The sequence below is a fragment of the Colias croceus genome, chromosome 13 (genome assembly GCF_905220415.1).
Source record: "Colias croceus chromosome 13, ilColCroc2.1".
In the NCBI taxonomy this organism is placed as follows: Eukaryota; Metazoa; Arthropoda; class Insecta; order Lepidoptera; family Pieridae; genus Colias; species Colias croceus.
Window position 1 is genome coordinate 99,833 of NC_059549.1, and position 24,962 is coordinate 124,794.

General features: G+C 34.4%; 2 protein-coding genes across 2 annotated transcripts in view; one reads left to right on the forward strand and one right to left on the reverse strand.

Moving 5' to 3' along the window:
- LOC123696613 (solute carrier family 22 member 6-like) overlaps window positions 1–23,146 on the forward strand; it is a 29,831-nt gene extending 6,685 nt beyond the window's left edge. The window contains exons 2-8 of the mRNA XM_045642922.1: window positions 18,325–18,541; window positions 19,279–19,379; window positions 19,749–19,903; window positions 20,206–20,572; window positions 20,956–21,215; window positions 21,748–21,929; window positions 22,742–23,146. Coding sequence (XP_045498878.1) covers window positions 18,325–18,541; window positions 19,279–19,379; window positions 19,749–19,903; window positions 20,206–20,572; window positions 20,956–21,215; window positions 21,748–21,929; window positions 22,742–22,900 — 1,441 coding nt within the window. The 3' untranslated portion in view covers window positions 22,901–23,146. The remainder of the gene's footprint in view (window positions 1–18,324; window positions 18,542–19,278; window positions 19,380–19,748; window positions 19,904–20,205; window positions 20,573–20,955; window positions 21,216–21,747; window positions 21,930–22,741) is intronic.
- Window positions 2,250–9,876, reverse strand: LOC123696612. The gene is made up of 2 exons (XM_045642920.1): window positions 9,398–9,876; window positions 2,250–4,195 (listed from the first exon to the last, which is right to left on the reverse strand). Exons 1-2 carry the CDS (start codon window positions 9,406–9,408, stop codon window positions 2,524–2,526), a joined length of 1,683 nt encoding a protein of 560 aa, XP_045498876.1. The 5' UTR covers window positions 9,409–9,876; the 3' UTR covers window positions 2,250–2,523.
- Window positions 23,147–24,962: the final 1,816 nt, after the last annotated feature.

The window sequence follows — 24,962 nt, forward strand, 5'->3', positions numbered from 1 at the left end:
TAAATAATAAATATGAGATTGTGATTGTGTGCCCACATTGGGCCAAAATTTCGGGAATAGTATACGTTCTTCTATAAATTGTATTATTATATAAATTATACCTATACTTATTGTAATGCATTAATTTTACTAAGTAGTCTTTAATCTTAGATCGAAAACATCAATTATTTATCGTTGCGGTACGAGTAATGAGAATTTTAATGGTATATAAATTACATAGCAATGTAAACATTGCAATTTGTTTTTGTGAATCTATTTCAGTTCTATTGTTTTTTGTGACGTCCATTCACGAAGTGAACGGCAAATTAACGTCCCGTGCGGTTCAATGGAAATAAACCGATTAAGGTAATCTTGTTGGGTTTTTGTCAACTTAATTGCATTCTAATGTTGTGATAATAATAGAGTTCTTATCTAAATATACCTAATGCCACGTTAATATAGGATTAATGAACTAAAATAAAAAAAAAACAAAACAAACAACTCCTTTCCTTTAATTTAATTTCTCTCAGTAGGTACGCCGCGCCTGTAAGAAATCGCTACATTTCGATAAGACCGATAATTGTTTTTAATGCCTGTATCATTTTCAGAGCAGAAAAGCACAAATAAATAAATACTGTTCAAACGTTCTAATTATAGGCACAGATAAAATTATAAAAAAATAAACAATGAATTGAAACAGTGATGACTGTTAACCGTTTTTCGTGCAAAAAAATGATTGATTGTTTTTTTGTCACACGAATTACAATAGTTAGATCGTTTAATGTTGCTATTTCTAAAATTCCTAGCGGTTAACTGCATTTGGAAAACAAATGGGATTATTTTGTGTTAATCGAACGTTAACAATATCTAACTGTTAAAGCAAGATATTTGATTTAATATTTTCAAGACTCTATATTATCACGTTTTGATTTTCATACATTTTTAATTGACTCTACAGCTGTTATGTACGCTCATGCGCAAATCAGTCGATACTTTATACTAATGAATCGAGGAAGTAATCTTGACTTTACCCAATTACAACCAACTGATTTAACATTGTACTCAGCTGATTGGATATAGGTTATTTTAAACAGCCGTTATTCAGCGTATAGTTAAAATGCAGTTAAAATAACAGTAAGTAAATCTGAAGCAGGTTTTGCGAGTCAGTAAGTCAGTAAATGATATTTTAAGTTTAACAATAAGCTTTAAAGGTACACTTTTTTTCTATAATTTTGTTAAGGTATAAAATTTATGTTTTTTGTTACTGAAATGGAAAGAATTATGGAGCGACATTTTATATGGAAAATAGGTACGTATTAAGCTGTGTAGAATAAGGAGACAATTCCTCCCAAGGACCTAATTTCTAGACACTACTAGTAATAGTAGTATTATTATAACTGAAGGCGTAGATTGAAGACTGGTTAGGTAAGGGTTAGCTTGTTAAATACGAATTATAGGACATTTTCATTTGAAACTTTATTCAGCTTATTAGCTTGTATGAAATAAAAATATCAATTTATACTCGTAGAAATAAACCTTCGTGTCTAATAAGGAGTGATTAAATTGTGATTTATGGGTATATAATATAAAGCCATAGAACATTGAGGAGGTACATTGGTCCATGGTAAATCTCAGAATTACATAATAATATTGACTTATAATAATATTTTTATAATATAATTGATCAAACCTACTAAATAATAGTCACGTCAGCATTCCTGCCCTACAGAAACCAATATAATATTATGTTTTAGAATATCTCGGGTGATTGTAATATTATTTTTATAAGACTACTACCTACCTATATAAAATTATTTAAATTATTTTTATTATGTAAATGTCCTTGTACATATATATAATAACAAAATAAAATAAATATTCCTTATTTAAGACACAGTATTAATAAGGAACTATAAATGAAATATTATTTTATAATATGCATATTTTAATAATTAATTTTCAAATGATAGTTACCTACTTTTTGATTGACAATAATTTCAGAGAAACTCAAAATAATTTATTTATTATTTACGTCGTTATTTGATTGTATAACATCTGTGGTATATATTGTTTCTAAACGTGTATAGATAAAACCTCGGTGACCACAACCGCAGTATCGCATCAATTCCAGTAGCAATTAATAAATCAACACCTATTTTATTTGTTTGTTTGTAAACAAATATCTACGTTAACACAAATTCAAAACAAATACATGCCCGCTAGGCGCTAATTATATCGACCGGCCCGCGAAGGCGCAAAAAAAACCGAAATTTACTTTAAATTATTTATTGTAAAAAAAAATTACATAATAAATTACTCCTAACTTAACCTACGTCCCTCCCGTTCGATGTTAGAACTAAGAGTGCTCGTCCTCCTTGGCGGGGTAGCTGCAGCGTCGCGGTGGCGATGATTGCCGCAACACTCTCTGGAAGCGCAGGTGTGCGCGATGTCGCAATTCCTAACAGGTGCAGCTTCTTGGGTGGCCCCATGCATCCTCTAATCTTATATGTAGGTACATAACACCTCCCTCCTGAAGTTCAGCGATTATTGGCGGGCAAGGCTCGTTAATATCGCTGAAATTTCACCCTCCGCCGATTGATGTTCTATTTCTTCTTTTTGATTACCATGAACACTCGTAGTAATAGGCTTTGATGTACGCAGTCTCCGTACGACGTACCATGTCACTAGGGCAACTGCACTCGTTATTAATATAACATATATCGGTATTATGGAAGGCTGCATATAGAGAATCTCGTATCCGTTGTTAGTACTGATAGGCATTTCCATTGATATAGCTCTGTAACTAGCGTGTAATTTATCCAAATTTATCGAATTCAACTTCAGAACTTCTTCATCTGTATTATATTGGCTGGAATCTGGCAGGTTTGCAATTTTCATTATCTGTCCTTTGATATGGTCTTCTCGATTGACTATCTTGAAAGCCTCCGTTTGAAGAATGCAGTTTTTGGGTATTGTGGCTAAGTAGCTTCCTTTAATGACGTCATATTGATCTTGCGAGCATGATAAGTGGATTTTTGATGGCTTGGGGAAACTGATGACGTAGTGGGCGTCGTCTAATTTTTCTAGTGCGGGCGCTCCGAGCTCCACAGGCGTGAAGAGACAAGATGCGACGACTCGTTGCGTGGTAATAAGGTGATACACGCAGTCATTTTTGGATCGATGATGGTTCAGCTTGTCCTCACATAGATACCCTAGGCCAGACTTCGGGCATTCTGCCTCCATGTACATAAAATCCTCGTTGTGAATTGCCACAAAAGGATAGGGTGGAATTAGGACTTTACTATCTTTATTAGGAACTATGGATAATTTAAATAATTCAAAGGTAGCAGGAAGGACAACCGGGAACATAAAAACTATAACTATATTCCTATTACTATAATAATAGCCTAGTTTAACTAAATCAAAATATTCTCTATAATTAACTTGAGGGATTTGCTCTTTGCCATAAAATTTGTGTAATTTATTTAGCATTTCTTTTAGAGAATTTGAATTGAACATAAGATGATGCGTACTTTTCGCACGAATAAAACCTAATAAATTTTCTAATCTATGTAATTCTTCAGATATATCATCTATATTATCTGATAAAATCGCTACGCGTTGAATTAAATCTATGTATAGAGTAACGTTTAAATTATTGGCCTTTAAATCATTTATAGCTATTTCAATTTTTTCCTGATTTTTAATTAAGTTGTTTAAAATATCAGATTGTTGTTCTATCCAATCTTTACTGAGGCTTATATGATTATTCATTTCTGTGACCAATTTATTCTCATTATTTTGTAATAATTTAATTGCGGTATCATATTTAATTGCATCTGTATAGTCTAGATTACCAGAAATACTTTTTATAACTGAACCTAAACCATCTATGAGACCTCTCTTTATGCGATTGGGTTCAAAAGTTTCCAACTGATTTGACAATTTAATAATCTTATAATGCAAGTGTTCAATATGTGAATTATAAAGCGAAAATAATTTATCGTGCAAATTAGGCGTTAATGAATTTAATTGATCCTTTACTATGGTTATACTATCACGAATATCCTTTAAATTAATAATTTGCAAAAATGAATGATAATGAGTGACAATTCTAGCAGTTCCAATATTAAATGGTAATATACCAGGTCCGTCATCCAAGCTAGTCAGGGTGGGATCTTCTGCTTGAATCTGGCACAGGATCAGAGGAAGGATTCTGTAACAATTTAGGTACCCTCTTAAGCCTAGATTTAGCAACAGCGCCATATTTCTTCTTAGTATAGATATGAATAGGTAAATCAGCCAGTACAGTATCGTGCGTAAAACGCGGTGCGGTCTTTTGTCGACTAGCCCTAGGATTTCTTACAAAAATTTGTTGATCTGGATAATACTGTATTTCGGGTTCGCGGTTCCTATTAATGTTTTCTGTAATTTGAGTACGGCGTTCCAAAGACGATTCATTAATAATTTTGAATACTTTTTGCATACTATCGCGATGTTCTTGCATATATTGCTGTAAGACATTTTCTGATAGATCGATATCTACAGGATCGCGGGGATCTAAATGACCGGTTATAATGTCAAGAGGCCTGCACTTCGTAAAACTGTGGATCGAACTATTATAGGCAAGAACAGCATACGGCATTAAGTTAATGATTAATTCACCACGTCGTTCAAGTTTTAGTAAACGTATGTGTTCTAATAAAGTTGAGTGAAGCCGTTCTACCATACCATTTTCGTTAGGTGCATGAGCTAATAACTTATGGTGATTTATTCTATGAAGCCTTACAAATTCACTGAATATTTGGTTCGTGAACTCAGGACCTCGATCCGTTACGACAGTCATAGGTAAGCCATGATGTGTACCAAACGTCAAAAGAGCCTGAACTACGCTTATTGCGGTTGCGTCCTTTAAACAATATGCTTGAGCATACTTAGAGAATGCATCTATTATAGTGAGATATTTCTGAGAATCAATACTAAGTAAATCGAGATGTACTATTTCAAAAGGTTTTGTAGGAGGAACTACGATTCGAAATTTTGGATTTACTGGAATTCTATCATATTTCCCTTGACCACATATGCTACACTCATTAATATATTTAGTTACTGCTTCCTTCATTTTAGGCCAAAAGTATTTCCTAGATAAAGATAAATGAGTTTCGTTAATTCCGCGATGGTTAGTTTTGCCTTCATGATAATTTCGTATTATTTCCTGTTGCTTAAAGTAATCTTTGACATTTTGCAATTCTAATTTTGTAAGAACTAAATCCATACATGAACTTTTAAAATTACTCTGTATTATTGGAACTATAGTACACATAGCATCAGGGGGATGAACTAGAATTGCAGTTTTTATCTTAGGATCTACATATTTTTTAATTAGTGAAACTATTTCGCTATCAATATTCGCTTTGTTAACATTAATATCTATCTTAGTATGATTTTCAAAAGGTTTTGAAATTATAGGCTTACTCGGTACTCTATCTATTAAAGTAATAACTATCTGTCTCTTAAATTTATTCAACGGGTGATCTGTTATAGGTATATCTAGAATTGGGTTCTCCGCGTCAGTATGAACTGTGACGGTGTCGGAATTTGCTGTAAGAGTACTTGATTTCGAATGTGCAGTAATCGTACTTGAATTTGAATTAACAGTAATTGTATCTGAACTTCTTCTTATTAACGAAGGTGTTGTTTCTGTTGGATTAACCGCTAAAGAATCTGTTTCCTCATTGTTAATTTGAATACGCGATAAAGCATCGGCGTTACAATTTTGCTTTCCCTGCTTATAAATTACGGTGTAATCGTATTCGCTAAGTTTGAGCCTCCAACGTGTGAGACGGGAATTAGGTTCCTTTAAATTCATGACCCATTGAAGGGGCCTATGATCAGTTATAATTTTAAACTTGCGGCCAAAAAGGTAAGGACGGAAATATTTCGTTGCCCAGACAATTGCTAATAATTCCTTCTCAATCGTACTATAATTAATTTCGCTACTATTAAGTGTACGTGAAGCGTACGCAATTGGTTTATCGGAACCAACGGGGCCTTGCGAGAGTACAGCACCGATGGCTAAATTCGACGCATCAGTCGTAAGAATAAATTCTTTATTGAAATCAGGATACTGGAGAATTGGATCGTTCATTAATAATGTTTTACACCTATCGAAACATTCAATGTAATCTTTAGAAAATGTTATCTTTGAACCCTTTTTTAAGCATTGTGTCATGGGCTTCGTGATTTTAGCGAAATCTGGTATGAATTTCCGATAATAACCTAATAGACCTAGAAATCGTTTAATATCGGTTGGAGTTTTCGGAAGGGGATACTTTTGGATGGCAGATATCTTATCTGGGTTAGGTTTTATCCCATCTTTGCTAATAATGTGACCTAGATACGCGGTTTCGAGTTTAAGAAATTCCGATTTATCCATTTGTATTTTAAAGTTGGATTCACGCAATTTCTGAAACACTTTCCCAAGATTAATGATATGCTCCTGTAAAGAAGTGCTAAATACTATTATATCATCTAGGTAGACTAGGCAAATAGAATTTTGCAATTCTCTCAGTACATTATCCATTACTCTTTGAAAAGTAGACGGACTATTCTTTAGACCCATGGGCATTCTTAAGAATTCAAAATGACCATGTTCTACACTAAAAGCGGTTTTTGGAATGTCAGCTGGGTTCATTTCTACTTGATAAAACCCACTTGCTAAATCTAACGTTGTGAAGTATTGACAGTTACCCAATTTATGTAAGACATCTGTAATATTAGGAATCGGATATTTGTCATCCAAAGTTTTCTCATTTAACTTTCTAAAATCAACAACTAAACGCCATTTAACTTTGCCGGATGCATCTGCCTTTTTAGGTACCACCCAAATAGGAGAGCTCCATGCTGAATCTGATGGTCTAATAATACCCTGTTCTAACATCTTACTTATCTGATTCTGTACTTCCTGTCTATGAATAAATGGATAGCGATAACTTTTCGTATAAACCGGTATTTCATCCTTAGTTCTAATAGAATGCTTAATTTTATTCGTAAATGTTAAGGTTTCTCCTTCTATATAAAATACATCCGCATACTGTGAACATAATGACTCTAAATTTAAACGTTCCTCATTATTTAAGTGATCAGTACGCAAGCGAGATAATACCTGTTTCACACGGTCGGACGAACGTTTGGTGCGCGTGCACTCGTTATTATAAACCTCGGCACATACTGGTCGATCCATTGAAAAAATTACGTCATTACGGGTTGGATTAGAAATTTCCACGATAGCGCGATTGCTTTTCGCCTTCGTTAAACATTCAGAAATATGACAATTACATATAATTTGTTCCGGTATAATAGCGTCTCCATTCTCAACATCTATAGGTAATCTAACTAATTTACTACTTCCTGCGGGTATGACGTCCTCATAAAGATTAGCGTTCCGTGAGTCATATACTAATAACCGATTCGTAGCATTGCAAGTATTTAAAGTTTTAGTTTTATAATTAATTGATGCTTCCCATTTATCTAACAAATCTGAACCTATTAAGCCGTCGAAATAATTGTGAAATTTATAAACGAAAAATGTAATATCGTCAGGGTCATTAAATTCAGGAAAACTAGGTAATGTTATAGAATAATTACTACGAGTTACAGCATGAACATTACTTACTTCAAAGGGGTCATAATTAAGAGTAACGTCAGGAAAATATCTCTGTACTGCATCAGGGCTAAGAAAAGATTGGTTAGCTCCAGTATCAATTAACAATTTAAGTGGAGGATTATGAATTTGAATATAAGGAAGTTGACGTTGCGTGTGTAGATTTAATTCTATTTTGGTTTTTCTAATTTTGGTGGATTCTGAAAATCCTGATCGTGTTCTGAACGTACGTCACACGTTTCATCAGAATTTTCAGGTGCGTCTGTCTGTTCGTAATGTACATAAGGTTCATATTCCGTACAGTAATATTCATTATTATAATAGTTATCCTCATAAGGATATAAATCGGTACAGTAATATTCTTCGTTATCTATATATTCATTATGATTCATCTCCCTAGTCTTAAAGTAATTACTCGGGGGTGGATTACCAAATTTTGACCAATTATGAGCGCGTGCAAAAGGTGTTGGTGGTAAAGTCTTTGTAACGTAATGGCTAACGCCACTCATAGGATGCGGTTTCGGTTGCGCGGGATGTTTAGGCTGTAATCTGAACGTATTGCTCTGCGGGTTATAGTTAGGGGGTGCAGCGCGGAAAATTTGCATAGTACGAGTAGGACGTGCTGGTCCCTGTGGTTGATTAAAATTTCGATTAAAATTTGGTGGCTTAAATTGCGGTCTGAACGAATGTAAAGGCTGTAGTTTAGAAGAGATAGGTTCACTAAAATCATTATGTCTATAAAACGGTTCATTCGAGTACGGCATTCTAAAGGGTACGTGGGGTTTCCTATCAAAAGTTTCATTACGTTGTTGAAGGTATAAAGTGCTTTGTTCTTCATTCACGTATTCTAATGCTTTTTCAATGGTTGCGGGGCGCATGCAACGTATACGTGAGCCTAACGGATCTCGTAGGCCACGTAGGAAAGCCTGTAGTGTTAATTTTTGATACAGGTCCCTTTTTGCCTCACGAGTAGTAACGACTGTTTCATGTAATGCTATATACGTCATTATAGTACTAAAAAGATGTTGACATTTTTCGTAAAACTCTTGAGGAGAGCTACGACCTTGCGTTAATAAGGCTAAATCGTTATAAAGGGCGGTCTCATCTCTATGGTCAGAAAAGTTATTAACTAATACGCTTTTGATACCGTGCCAAGTAGTAGGTATACCGTTTGCATTAATAACTCGGGCTGCAGGCCCAGTGATTTTATTTAAAATACCATTACATAACGCGGCAGTTTTTAAAGTATTTCCGGGATCTTTTTCTATAAATTCCTCAGCCAATTGGTCACTTAAATGTATAAATCTTGTTAAAACGTTAACATTACCATCGAATTCTGGCAAAAGCCTAAGTGCATTAAAAATTTTATCCAAATCTGACATTTTAGATTAATTTCCTATACTTATAATATAAAATATATTAAATTTAATTTAATTTATTAACTTCGTTAAACTAATATAAAAAAATAATAATCTTTACCTAATTAATATATCTGAATTATGAAATGAATTAATTCGCAAAATTTGAAAATTAATTAATTCGTAATTAATTAATATTTAAACTTATTAATCTTTTATCAACCTAATATCTATATTTGAATTTTACAATTTGATTTTGTAAAATTCGAAAATTAATTCGCGATGAATTAATATTTTAAACCTACGCGCTACAGTTCCTCGGTTCCCGTGAATGGGTAATCTAGGAAAACTTACAAATCTAGGAATGGCAAGTCACTAAGAGAATTAGTGTACTTACAGGATTTTCATTTCGGCCTTTCTTGCAGTATCAATGTTCGGATACCCTTCGCGTTGCGGCGGCCAATAGATGTAGGTTCTTGGTCCCCGTCGTCGTCCCTCCGATGGAATGGCAATTCTCGATGCTTGTAGTTTCGCGTTCCGAGAGACGGCTCTCGAGGATCATCCACAAGACTGCGCCAATTATATCGACCGGCCCGCGAAGGCGCAAAAAAAACCGAAATTTACTTTAAATTATTTATTGTAAAAAAAAATTACATAATAAATTACTCCTAACTTAACCTACGTCCCTCCCGTTCGATGTTAGAACTAAGAGTGCTCGTCCTCCTTGGCGGGGTAGCTGCAGCGTCGCGGTGGCGATGATTGCCGCAACACTCTCTGGAAGCGCAGGTGTGCGCGATGTCGCAATTCCTAACAGGTGCAGCTTCTTGGGTGGCCCCATGCATCCTCTAATCTTATATGTAGGTACATAACACGCTACCTGTGCCGCTACGTTGAATGACCGAAAAAAGAAGGTGGTTCTAATTTCGAAGCGTGTCCTTTGTTTATTTTTGAAAAAAAAAAACACACATAACAAGTTTTAAAAATAAAAACAGATAAAATCGTTTTTTCGAAGATATACCGTAAATAAATTTGAATATTTTATAATAAAATACGCAAAATTATGTAATAACAAACACCACGTGCGTTTTCCTTTGGAATATTCCGTCAACACAGTGAGCGGTTGACCTTACGCGAAGCCTGCGCCGAAATAATGATAAATCGATGAACCGTAATACTAAGTTCATAGCTACCAATTTGTAGTTTTCTTATTTACTTAGCATACCATTCATAATTCCATTATATTATTGGTGTATAAGTGTTTATTTACATACAACGTTTAAGATTTGTGATATTCCGTCTTACCAAAACGTGATTTTTACACAGATTATTTATAAAATAGAAATCGTGTGTTATACACAATGATATTATCATTTATAATGAACTGGGGAAAATAGTAGTGCTTAATGAAGAAAACTAGTGTCTCTTTACAACGACAAATAACAAAAGCTCTACTGTTGTTAAACCCGGAACAAGGCTTCTTAGCCTTTGATACTATTATATAAAAAAGACCCGTGTTATTTTTGGTTTGCCCTTTTCAAGCTCATGCTCAAGGAGGTGCAATATTTTCTTTTAAATTGACTAGCTCAAGTCCGAAACAATAGAAGTGTTTCCGATATAGTTACGCTCTCTGGTACCTATAGCTGCTGCTGCTACAGATATTGCTAGTCAAATTCGTAAAAGTAGTGATCGCGGACGATGTTGCAGCAAACTAAACTGTTGCTATGGCATGAATGCAATATGTCACACTGAGGAGTACATATACAATGAAAGATATTAAGACCAACCAGAGCATAATAGGAGAAATAGGTAGAGGGTATTATTTTAGACAGACCTTGCTTGAATGTTGCTGGTGTAAATTCAGAAAATAAATTTCTTAGGAAGTTAATTCTGTAATTTAATAATGATTTCAGTCATAATTATTTGTTACCATGGTATTTGAAGAATAAGATTAATAAATACATCTACTCGACGATCAAAATATTTAAAAATCACGTTGAATTTTGACCGATTAATTGATTTTATATTAAAATGTACAGTACACGTTCCTTTAGTTTTTGTTTATTTGGTGAATGTATTGTGGGATACTATTATCATCACGTGATGCAAAACGTTAAATATGGTAATTTACAAACTTGTTCTGTGATACCAGTTTAATATCAATTGGTGGTCATTAAAGAGACAGGCCATTCTTTTTTATACGATTTTGTATTGAGATATGACTGTGCGGTGTTTCACGATCAAAGTCACATATTAAATAATGTAAAAATTTTCTAAGAAAAAAAATATTAGGAAGTAGAGTACTCCAAAAGTGATAATGCGCATAGAAATTTTCGTCACAGTTCGGTAACTGTCATATTCCCGGAGCGTCCGAAGACGATATATTAAGGTAAAGGCACCTAATACGGAGGTATTTCGCAACATTTGAAAGTAAGTATCAAAAATAAGCATTTGTAAGTCTTTCTAAAGGTGCCAAACCACTTTATCGTTAAAAGTGGAACTTAAATTTTGTATTGCTGTTGAGTCTATGTTTATTTTCATGATATTTCTTATTTTAAAAAAATATTTAAATAGTCAGGTCGATTTTCCCTAATACGGAGGTATAATTTTGGTCAGAGCCTAATACTGCGATAGGCGGCTCCGAATACGGAGGGTCAGAAATTATATTCATTGAAGTTCCGTACAAATAATATATTTTGTTAAATAATAGGAATGCATTAGTAAAGTAAATTGTAAGTTTTTTATTCATTGACCATTGGTTTGATTACGTTGATTCACTTTTAATGTGTTTCATTTATGCTTTTAGTTTTATCGAAAAAAAAACACGCATATCAAATAAGAATCCATAAAAAAAGACACAAAACTTCTTATTTATTTACGCAACCCTAAATCTGGTAATTTTAAGTTCTATTATATTAGGGCCGTAATAGGAGATCATATAACCTAATACAGAGTTACCTGGAAATATCTACCACCGTAATAGGAAAACTACTCGTGTTGTTAATAATCCTAATTCTGACCCATCAAAAATTCGATAAACAAGAGAATGTAAATGCTTAATCAAATGATAACAGTTTTTTGGCTCAGATGTGTAAAACTCAAATCAACAGTTATACAAAATAAATGATTTGTGATACATTAAAATACACCTTCCAATTTTTACCCCTTCTAAGAAACAAACATTTTGTACTCAACCGTTTTCATATTTAACTGGATTTCTAATTAAGAACACATACCGCAGAATATGTCTTCTAATTTATCAGATTAATAATTATTTCAACTAATCTTGGAATTAATACAATAAGTAAATAAAATGAAAGTTATAAACAATTAAACATGCCCAGTATTTTTCCTATTTCGGAGTTATGCCACCGTCTTAGGATTAATCTATAAAATTTGTGTCGTATTACGGCGGTATTTTATTTATTATTTTTTGGGTAGAAAATGACTTACAAATATGAAACAAGCTATTTAAATAGTGAGTGTAATAGTAGGAAAATGTAATAAACAATACATATACAAACTTGAACGGCTTATTAATACGAAAAACTTAGTTTATAAATATTAGTGTACTTACTTTTGTTGTTTCGCGTTTGTATGGAAACACCTCTCATGTCGATGCCGTTACACAGATTGATTGATCTTGTTGTGTTGTCTATGTGCTATACTTGCAAACGTTAGTTAAGTCATGGAGTAATAAATTTGGAATAAATAGTTTACGTTTTGGTGTACTTAAAATTAATAAAACAGGAATAAAACACGAAAATAGAAATACCACCGTATTAGGAAGCGATTTTGACTACCGCCGTATTAGGAGCCTTTACCTTATACAGTGGTTAAATGCATTTTCTTCATGCATAATTTAGTAAAATTTGTTTAGTCAAATTAAATCTGTGAATGAAATACATTTTGGAAATACGACAATCAGCGAAAATTTGCATGCGCATTATTAATTTTGGAGTACTGTACGTTGCATGTTTTTAACATAAAAATTTCTTCGGATAAGATTAATCGACTCCTTTAAATGACTTAACTCACGACTTTAGTTAATATCTATTTAAAACTGAAATATTGCACGACGATGCGAAGCATCAGAGAGTGCTTTACGATCGAAAAATTTTTTACGCCTCATTTTTGCAGCTATTCTTATTATTATAGCCTTGTTAGTTCACGGAATCAAGATATTTTGCATACTATTGTCGAGATAATTTAATGGAGATTAATCCCATACTTTTTAAAAATTGATTTACTTCAATAGAATTGGAAAAACACACCGAAACAGGTCAAAAAATTTTCCTGTCCGTCATGTGTGAAACCTGAAAACACTATAACTTGTGAAAAAATCCATCATTTGAGTTAAATTTTTTTTTAAATATTCTAATCGACGATTGTAGGTCACTGAATGCGAATGATTAATTAATTCAGTGTCGTTTAATTGCAATTAATAAAAAACGAAAACTACAAGACTGTATATCTATATATATTTTTTTTTATATTTCATAATTAAATGAGCATTATAAGTCGTGCACTTTTGGATTTTCCAAATAATTCCAATTGGAACATAACAAAGACAAATTATTATTAAAAGAAGAATTCCTTTAACGCTATTTACTTAATATATGAAAAGTGCGCGGAAACGGGTGTGTCGAGGATAGGGCATGCAGAACCGAGTTCGGTTCCAAGTTTCTGAAACCCGGTTCCAAATCGAGCTCAGAACCGGGTAGAACCGGGTTACCCGGTTCTTTTATAATACCTCGGAAAAAAATACGAAATTAAACAAAAGTAACTGTAAAAGTACCTGATGGGCCTTTTATTTTACGCGGCTTGTGTCTTATTTTATTGAATTAATAAAGAAACAAAATTTCAATACTTCTATTTATTTATCAGTCTTACAAAAGTACCTTGTTATCATAATATCACATATAAACTTAAACCTTATTCATTAACTGCAAGCTGTAAAGCAAAAAACCGGCAAAGTGCGAGTCGGACTCGCGCTCCGTCGAGGGCTCCGAACAAACCTATTTTTTATAAACTTTAAAATTTATGTTTGTAGCCATTTTTCCTTTATCTGTGTTATAAGGCGTTTCTTTTACCAAATTTAAAGGCTCTGTGTTCATGAGAAGTACCCTGTAGGTTTTGAGTCCCATGCGAATGTCGAAATTTGCGAAAAAGGATTTGTTCACCCTACCAACGACGAAGACGAACACAAACAAAATTTTCATCCACTCGCAATTTAACAAAATTGTGAAAAACACACTTAAAAATAAAATATTAAAATTTCCGGTCGTTCTGGTGATTGGAATTTTGTTTTTGAGATCAACGAATGAAAAAATAGATTTTTCGTAGAAACGGTGGCTCCTAGATAAAAATGTATTTGAAGTTTTTTTATGGATAATTTTATGATCTACAATTTTGGTAAAAGGTTATTATATGATTAACTTACCGTCTCGGCGAAAATCGCAAAAAAACTTATTTTTATATTAACTGTACTCTATTTTTTTTCTTTCCGAGTACCAATAACCGTAAAATATCATGACCGTAATATGTCAAAAATCAGCGATAGCAGTTTCTATTCCTTAGCGTTTATTTTATTCTCTGTCGTTAGTCTCACCCCCCACGGTTAGACAACCAATCAGAGCCACGCATGAGGCGTGGCACGAAAATTCGCGATGCACGTGAGTCTGACGTTGCCAGATAGTATAAATTTGTTTAAATAATGCAGCAAAATATAAATAATACTTTATATTTTCATATTTTGGTCGGAACCGGGAGAACCGGGTTTCATACTATTCAGACCCGGTTCTCAAGACCATCAAAAAACCCGGGTTTACCCGGGTTTTTCGGAACCGGGTAAACCCGGGTGCATGCCCTAGTCGAGGATACGCGCGTGCTAAAAGCAAATGCTTAACATTGTAATTTGTATGTACATTATACAATCATACATTTGGGTCGACCGTAAAATTTCGATTATTATTATTCTATTAGTTCGCTCTTTCTTCTTCCCTATCTATGAAAGATATATACCTAATTTGACTGGTTCGTCCAATATAAATAAGATACCTACTCTAAACATAAATTAAAGCTAATGAATATATTACAACAAAAGAAATAGAATCATTGGTTATTTTGAAATGAGTAATAAAGTCTTTAAACCAATTTAGATACTGATGATGATGACGAATAAAGTGCAAGTGTTGAAGAATAGTTCGCAGAACGGTAAAGTTCAGCGTTCCTTAGTTCTGAGAATAGACAAAGGTTCAGAAATAGTTAATTCAGATACTAATCGCGTAGCTGATGCATTCAGTCAGTCGCTAAATATAACACCGGTGCACCTGCAGGTTATAAACACCTGGTGATTGCTAACGCATTGTCTTGCTTGTCTTTCATCGCTATTCTAAATAGAAAATGGATTAGATTTTTTGAAGAATAGAAAAAGAATGATTATGGCGCCTTTGGAAACTGCGCTCTTCGCTGTACTGTGGCGAACTTCAATCTCGCCTTAATTTTGTCGTCTTAAAATTTCTGTCAATTAATATTTATTTAAACATTTTAATGTTATAAAATTAAATATTAAGATATGTACTTGATTCGATTATAGTTTCAATATAAATATTATCTTTAGTAGTTACCCACTAATAAGATTAGATTGGTTATAAGAAAATGAGTGACTATAAGCAAATTAAAATATAGACTTATGAAATTTAATACGTATAATAACTTAAATAGGGTCACAGAGTGATACGTAAACAATAATAATTTAATGAGTAAATGTAAATCGTGTATAATAAAGGGCTTTATTGACAAACTCGTTAATTTCTTATTATATCCGGTGAAACCAGTTAACTCCCATTATGCTATAAATAACGCAAACATTTCAGCTTAGGCTTGGTTCACACTGTGTATTGACATAATATGAAGTACTATTATATTAAATTTTATGATAAAAATATAGTTCCATCAAGAAATGACAACAATTACATTGACTATAAACTTATTGTTTCTGCTATTGGGATGCTTATACAGAGTTTAGGGGCTAATTTAAACCTATATAATAGATGAATATTATCAAAGTAGGAAAAGTTTTTTATAATAGAAAGTGAAATATGTAACACGAGAAAGAAAAAATTACATTATAATACGAATTTCCAAATGTCGATTTTTAAAGTACTTATTTCCAGACATGACCTTAAACTATTTTTAGATCGTAATTTTAAAAAATCCATGTAAGATCTAGTTGTACCGCGTCGGTGGGAACCAGAAGCTGTTCGTTTAAAAATAGCATTTTAATCTGTTGTACACAAATACAAGCTCTATGAATATGGGATACACGTTGATGAACCGGCATCACTGAAGCAGCACATTTGGGCAGTATTTAGGTTGGTATTTGACCTGTCACAGCTATAAATATATATCTCACGTAGGAAACATTAAAAAATATGTAGAAGAAGAATAATTCATTGTTGTATTGTGTACTTACCTACTACGTTTTATAAAATGCGAAAGTAACTCTGCCTGTCTGTCTGTTACCAACTCATTCACGCCTAAACTACTGAACCAATTTGCATGTTGGTATGGAGATATAAATACCCGAGAAAGGACATAGGCTACCTTTTATTGCGAAATATGTACCACGGGCGAAGCCGGGGCGGACCACTAGTTATTAATATTTAGAAAGAATATAAATAAAATATGTAGAGCTAAAGTAAAACATTCGTCAACTCGTAAATGATCTAATAATAGAGTTGTAACGACCATTATAAATAACTTACAAGCTTTCAGAACTTTATTTATAGCGTACCTACTATCTGAAAGCAAACACTTCATCCTGGTTGTGTAGACAATTCACATAAACCACACTACTCAACACAACCAATTATCCGTTTTTATCAATAAAAAAAACCTGAATTAAATATTCGCATTATTTACGATGGGAACGTTAATTACCAGTTTTAAAATAGCCGTGAGAAAGTGATAGTGAGTCACGTGACGGCAACAAGCGTGTAAACCCCCCCCCCCGCCCTCCCTTCGCCTCTCCCCTCCCCTCCCCACCCGCCGCTGACTCATAATAGTACTATGTTACTAGACTGAGCGGCAAAGCAGTGGATGTCCTATATGCAATTATTAGGTTACGGCTGGATAAAACAAGATACAGAGGATGTAACTGATTATACTGTCTGTGTCTAATGTTCATGGATAATTATTTTAGACACCTAGATAGCTTAACTATGAAGCTGTATTTGTAAAATGCTTTTTAAATGGTGAGACGCCATTACATCTTTTTGAAAAGAAGTGTCCGGTAGAAATCATATAATTACATATTGAATAATGCTTTTGTGAAAATTGAAAGTTAAAAACGATTTAAACTTTCAAAATTCGATCGAATAAAGTTTTTTTATTATTTTACATGCGATACAAAATCGTTACATTTATTTTTAAATCAACTATTAATAACTATATATTTGATCGTTGCTTTTAATAAATACTCTAAAAATAACTGAAAGCTGTTTTATACTTACAATACGTCAAGCTCAAGCAACTTGTTAAAGCTCGTTGTTTGATCCTCAGATGAAAATAACAATAATTTAATAATAAGTTAGTCTATCTACTTTTGTTATCAAAAAAATATAATATAATTGCAATATTTTTGCGTATGACCACAGATAAACTATACCTTGTATGGCGATATTAAGTTGCGTTTAACAGTAGACTTAATTATAGATTATTCTATAATTATTGAGGAAACAAACAGGTTATTATAAAGTAACCCATAAACCGACCCTTATCAATTATAATTATTGACGTGTCACGTGAGCATTTGCATAAATATAAAAAAATGAGCCCGTCACTTTTTTGAATTTTTTTGATGATAACTAGATTTATTTATTTATTTTTTTTTTTTTTGTATGGTGTTTCTCAATGTTAGCCAGAAGGGCTTCTACATTTTAACGCGGACGCGGGGGTGAACTGAAGGTTCACCCTGGTAGCGACATGCACAAGGGCGTCCCCCCTTGACGGGGACCACGAACCTCGGCTTGAGCTGTCGCTTGAGTGGAGGAGGCCAGAAGGGCTCTAATCGGACGGGAACTAGATTTATAATTTTGAGCGCGCTTTTATTTGAAGCTGGGTATTTTTGAATTCCTTTTTTTTAATATGATAGGAGTTTTTTTTAATAGTGCATAGCATAGTGCGAAATTTATGATTAATAAGTACTATTGATACTAGGTATAGTAATATATTTTGCTGATTTGTGTACGGTATTTTGTCTATTATTTATAAGAAATATTGTTTCTTTCCTAAAAGATAAATTTATACTTATATCTTTTTCAGGTGCCACATTCCAGAGTGCGAAGACAACAGCACACTTCTAGATGTTTCGGAAGAAAGCTGGGCGCCCGACTGGGCCGTGTGGGCGCTGCACCCCGACTCTGTCTGCGAGAGACCTCAAGCGGTGGACGGTAGCTGTAGCGCGGCATCTTTTAATAGTTCAGCTTTGCTTGTCTGTGATGGATTCGTTTATCAGCATAGGAGTAGCATTGTTTCTGAGGTGAGGTGCTAAGTGATTAGTAATTTTAATGATAATACTGTTAGACGTAACTTTTGACTTAATATTTTTGTGTCTACATCAATTAGGTAGTTGTGTGGAATCACAGTACATTTTTAATTACAATTCAAAATAATATTTAACCCAACCCCGTGTAGAATTTCTAAAAATACAATATCTGTGTAACGGATCTAATCCGTTTAAGAAGGAGTCTGACTTCCTAATTCAGGGAAACCTAACGCAGGACACTATTACACAAAATACCATGCATTTCCATTTCCTGATGACCTATTTTTAGTAAAATAAATATTTCAGGACATTTTTCACACATGGCACGATCTGATCCCATACATGCTTTTCGCCACCTTTAAACACCCAGACACAGAGCAAACATCGATATTCATCACACAAATATATGCCCTGGGCGGGAATCGAAACCACGACCTCTAGCTTCGAAGGCAGGCAGAATTCACTACCAACTAAGCCAACCGGTCAGTCATATTGTGAATAATAATAATTTGTTATTTTTGTCGAAATCAACAGATTTGAAACGATTATTATTTTATTTTAAATTAGGATAGGTAATAGTGCATCAATTAGTTTTAATCTTTATTTATACAACTGTTCAATCAATGTAATCGTAAAAAAACTGAAAAAATATTTTGATCACTGCTCTATTTTTTTCGCAAATTAGGCCAAGGTTAAGAAATTGATTGTAAATGAAGAACAATGTATTTCAGTTCAGTCTGGCGTGTCAGGAGTGGAAGCGCACTCTGGTGGGCACCATCCACAACGTGGGCATGCTCGTGTCGCTGCCCATCATGGGTTATGTTTCTGACAGGTATAATAATATGATTTTTAAAGACGTAAAAGATAAAATATGAAAAAAATAGAATGTTTAATGTAGTGCTGGCAGGTAATAAACTCGCCATTTAAATAGGGATATTGATCAAAATCTAAGATACCTAGATAATAATACGTCTATCACAGAAAATTATTAACATTTTCAAGAGTTTCGGGTCAATACCCATTCATTATACTATTATTAATGTTATAGTATTTTGTTATAATATGTATAATTAATGAAGATTTACCTTTAACTTTTAAATGCGTAGACGATGCAACTTACGTGTTTATTTTATAAAAGTATTCCATGATATAATCAACTACATAAAATAAAAACATTCTAACAAAAAACATTAATTGATAGATGGGGTCGTCGCGCAGCTCTCCTCACGAGCGGTGTAGGCGCGGGTTTGCTCGGGCTGTGCAAGTCGTTCGTGGGCTCGTACCCCGCCTACCTCGCCATGGAGTTCCTGGAGACTGTGTTCGGTGCTAGCGTCTATCCCGCTGCTTTTGTGCTGAGTATGTTATTTTCTACTAATGTGTATTGTTTATGATATCAATGAATACGAAAAAAATGGGCAGTACTGAAAAATAAAAGCTTGTAAAAATAAAGCAAACATATTATAGCGGATTAAGATACATGCATTCATTGGTCTTTGTTAAAAAAAATATTTAACATCTTACCTGATTACAAAACTGATTAAAACTGATTCTCCTGGTAGAGAGTTGGTCTGCATAAGATAACAGTGTACCAACCAACGTATTTTCCGGCTATCATGCTTCTATATCATATCATTTTATATCGTCCAATTTTATTTCAGTGATCGAGTGGCTGGGAGTTGAACAAAGGATCTTAGCCAGCTTACTGCTTGGTATTCCACTAGCGGCTGGAGCAGCTACGTTAGCCCTGCTCGATTACCTGACAGGCTACTGGCGGACATGGGCCAGATTCGCATACCCACCGTCCTTCTTACTCCTCCTCTACCCATGGTTACTGCCAGAAAGTATACGGTGGCTGGTGGCCAAAGGAAGATTAACCGAAGCAGTAAGTTCTATGAAGAACGCAGCAAGGGTCAATAAAGTTGCAATCCCTGAAGATATTCTGGAGCGAATGTTGTCCAAAGATCAAATAACTGAGAAAGTTGAACAAGTTGTCGAAGAAGAAAGCTTGTTTAGAGCTTTTATAAAGTAAGTGCATTTTAATTACGCGTAAAAAGGTTGCTCTTTAAAAATTGCCATTTCATTCTACTTTAAATATGATAGTGTCCATAATAATAAATGACGTTTTTGGAGAATTTTTCTATACTTCTATACTAATATTATAAAGCAGGAACTACTGGTCCGATTTGAAAAATTATTTCAGTGTTAGATAGCCCATTTACCGAGGAAGGCTATAGGCTATATTATATCATCATGCTAAGACCAACAGGAGTGGAGCATTGCGGGTACAAACCGCAAGGCACAGCTAGTTATATATGTAGTTAGATCTGGAGTTGAAGAATTACTTCAAAGTGGTTACTGAGTAACTAAGTAACTCTTCGAAATATTACAATGTGTTTATTGAATTGCAGGTACAGCGCGCTCCGGCGGCGCCTGTGCGTGTGCTTCGCGTGGTGGGCGTCCGCAGTGTTCGTGTTCTACGGGCTGGCGGTGCGCGCGCACGCGCTGGCCGGCTCGGCGCACGCCAACTACGCGCTGCTGGCGGCGGCCGAGCTGCCCGCGCTGGCGCTCAACACGCTGCTGCTGGACCGCGCGGGCAGGCGCCCGCTGCTCACGGCCGCGTTCCTCTTGACCGCGGTCGCGCTTATCGCTATACCGTGCTTGCCTAACCGTACGTTTGTTATAACGACTTTTTAAGCTATTGCATAGCTTCTATCGCGGGCCTTGAGCCCGGGGACTGAATCGAGAAATTCCGTAATGAAAAAACCTCACGCTCCCCTCTCCGACGGGCTCGGAGGTGTGGCTTGAAGGCATGCTTACCGCGGCAGTTCCCGAGTGCCACACGTCTGTGGCCACACGTTTTTTTTATCTGCTTAATTTGACGGACTGTAACAACTGTAATCTATACTAATATTATAAAGCTGAAGAGTTTGTTTTTTTGAATGCGCTAATCTCAAAAACTACTGGTCCGATTTGAAAAATTCTTTCGGTGTTGGATAGTCCATGTATCGAAGAAGGCTTATAGGCTATATATTATTACGCTTAAACCAACAGGAGCGGAGTTTAGCTAGTATACATTACAATATAAATGACTGAGGCTGTAGAAACTGTAATATATAATACAAAGAGAGATTTTTTTAGACGTAAAACTTATTTAAGTATCTTGAAAGAATTAAGACTATTAACAAATAGCACGTCCGCAGAGGAGGGTGCAGCGGGCACGCTGCTGTTCGTGTTGGGCAAGGCGGGCGCGACGATGGCGCTGAACGCGCTGTACGTGTACACGGCGGAGCTGTTCCCGACGCGCGCGCGCCAGCGCCTGCTCGCCGCCTGCTCCACGTGCGGCCGCCTCGGGGCCATCCTCGCGCCGCAGACGCCGCTGCTGGTGGGCTTCTTTCCTTTCATTCTAATACTCTAGCCAGTATCGTCGCTCAGTACTTACTGCTCTGCGTACCTGAAACATACGGATTTATGTCGAATCTTGTTATAAGCATGTCTTTTATTGTATTTTTAAGCTATTGCATAGCTTCTATTGCGGGCCTTGAGCGCGGAGACCGAATCCAGAAATTGCGTAACGAAAAACCTCTCGCTCCTTACTCCGACAGGCACGTAGGTGTGGCTTGAAGGCATGCTATGCAATAGCTTTACCGCGGTAGTCCCCGAGTGCCACACGTATTTATTTTTTTATTGTTGTGGTAACAGTATTTTGAATTGTTTTAACGTCTTTCACACTAAGCATTTGTGTATCCATATAATAGGCTTATACATAAAACATTTTTAATTGTAATTTAATAATTTGTTTCTGAGCCATCTAGTTTCCATAACACAAGCGAAAGCTTAGTATATAATCAAGTCGTACCGTGAGTGAAAATTGTCCTGAAATTTTTATATATTTATTTATAAATCTATTCGAGACATTCCTAAGCGAAAAGGTAGGTCCACTTCTAACTTCGAGCAAAGACCAAGCAAATGCTGCGTGAAGCAGCTTGGTCAGAATGGAGTATGGACCCACCTATTCGAAAGCGCTTCCAAAAGAAAGCTTGTACCTACCTATGTTATGTGATAACATGAAATGTATCAGAAAAGCTAATTTTAAAATCCAGCAAACCTATAAACATCAACGTCTAAGAAGTAACAGCTAACAATCACAAATAAAAGTCACTTTTATGTAAAATAATATTTTTATTAATTCTCCAGGCGGTATACGGCAAGTGGGTGCCCACAACGGTGCTGGGCGCTCTGCCCCTGCTCAGCGCAGCCCTGACGCGGCTGGTGCCCGACACGCTCGGGCGCCGCCTGCCCGACTCCTTCGCCGACCTCGACTCCAGCGCCACTGACGTCACCGACCTCGCCTGAAGTGTACAAGCAGATAGTATGGATCTCATTTAGGATTACACGTGCGATGCACTATCATTGGGGGAATTTCGGATGAGGGGTCATTTCAGGAAATTGTGATACCACTTTAGAGCATCGCTTTATCGTAAGTATAGTGACGGAAGGGCATAAAGATATACAGGGTTACTTGTAAAACACCAGCAACCTCGCAGGACAAGATAGCTAACATCATAAGTAACAACATTTGATCTACGACTTTTGGCATAACGCAATAAATTATTTTTAAATGATTTTTTATGCTTTTATTGTACTCTCCTAACATTTGTAAGTCTATGTTCTATTCATTATCGAAAGGACGACGCGACCCCTTTCCCCTCCCGTTTGCTTCTAGTTTACGTAACTTTTGGAATGCGCGTAGAGTTTATAATATTCAAACGGAAAATTAAATGAATATTTATTTTGTATGAAAATAAAATCTAACAAATTATCAAAAGTCGTAGAACAAATGTTGTTACTTATGATGTTAGCTATCTTGTCCTGCGAGGTTGCTGGTGTTTTACAAGCAACCCTGTATATGTTTGATATCATTAGCTTAATCTATCGCGTTACGTTACGTATTAATTTAACATAATATACGTATTTACCCCGTGGCCGGAATTACCCCAATGCACCTTAGTACTTGTTTGTATAATACCATAGAGGTAAACACCGAGACAAGATAGGTTTAGAAGTTAGAACTATGTTTAAAATGTTAAAACTGTGTTTAGGGCATATTTGTATAGTACGACCATGTAAAAAAGCACCGAGGCAATTGATATAAGAGAACTATATGTATACCTATGCGTTTAGTAAGACAATCATTTTTATTCTATTATAACATGCACATTTCCCATTAAATTTAGAAAATAATAAACTTGCTCACTGTAAATTTAAATGAACATTTTTTAACAAATGCATATTATTAGATATTATTTATTGTTGTAGTTGTTGATCAATTATGAACAATTAATGAAAGAGTGGGGTTAATAAACCGTAATATTAACTCGCTTTAATGTTAAAGTAATTACCATGAAATTTTTTATAAGGATAAACTTATTATCTTTGAAAATATATGAACAAACACCTCAGATACTGTGAATTACCTACTATGCAGGTAAATAGTATCTTACGAATTATAGAAAATGACACTGATTACAATGTTTTGTTCACTTTAAATTCTGCTATTTTGTTGTTATTTTAAGAAATAATCATATTTTGTTATTTTATGTAATGATTTCCTCGAATTTAAATTATTGAATTACGTTTTATTGTTTCTTTTTGTTATATTAGGTATAACTCTAAACGAGGGGTTCTTCTCAATTATTTTTTCGTTTTCGAATATTAAAAAAAAGTGAATGATATTTTAATCATGCATTTAGTAGAACACCGCGTCGAGTGAAAACTGGTTCAGCTTTTAAGTATTTAATCTAATTACTATAAGATGCAAATACGTTAAAAATGTATGTTCTAAAAGACGAATAATATGAATATGTATATTCTATATAGGTGTTTAACACATTAATTGACAAGTTGTATGTATAATTGTATACTGAAAAATATTACAGTAAGGTTAAATTTTATGATTGATTTATAATTAAAATAATTTGCATTTAAAATAATTAATTATTACTATTGTATAAACATTTGTTCAACTATTTGATGTATTTGCACAACATGTACAATTTTATTAATAAGAACTTCATTAACTTTAAGATTAATTTAAATTTCACGAGAAAAAATGCACTGTAAATTTAAAAGTTCAGAATCTCTCAATGAATAAAAATAATTGTTTATTATTTAACAAAGAATGCTCAATTTTTCAATAGAAATTAATTGCATAGTTAAACTATGCTGTAGTTTACCTATGAGGGACTGATAAACAATATGCAATTTGTTAAATTTACTAATTTAACATAAGAATAATTAATAACTAGGTACTATTTCTTGCCCGTCCAGTAATTACATACATTGAAATAACATTTTTTACACATATTATGAAAACTGATCGATACAGATACCTAATTAAATAGATTAATTATGTGTT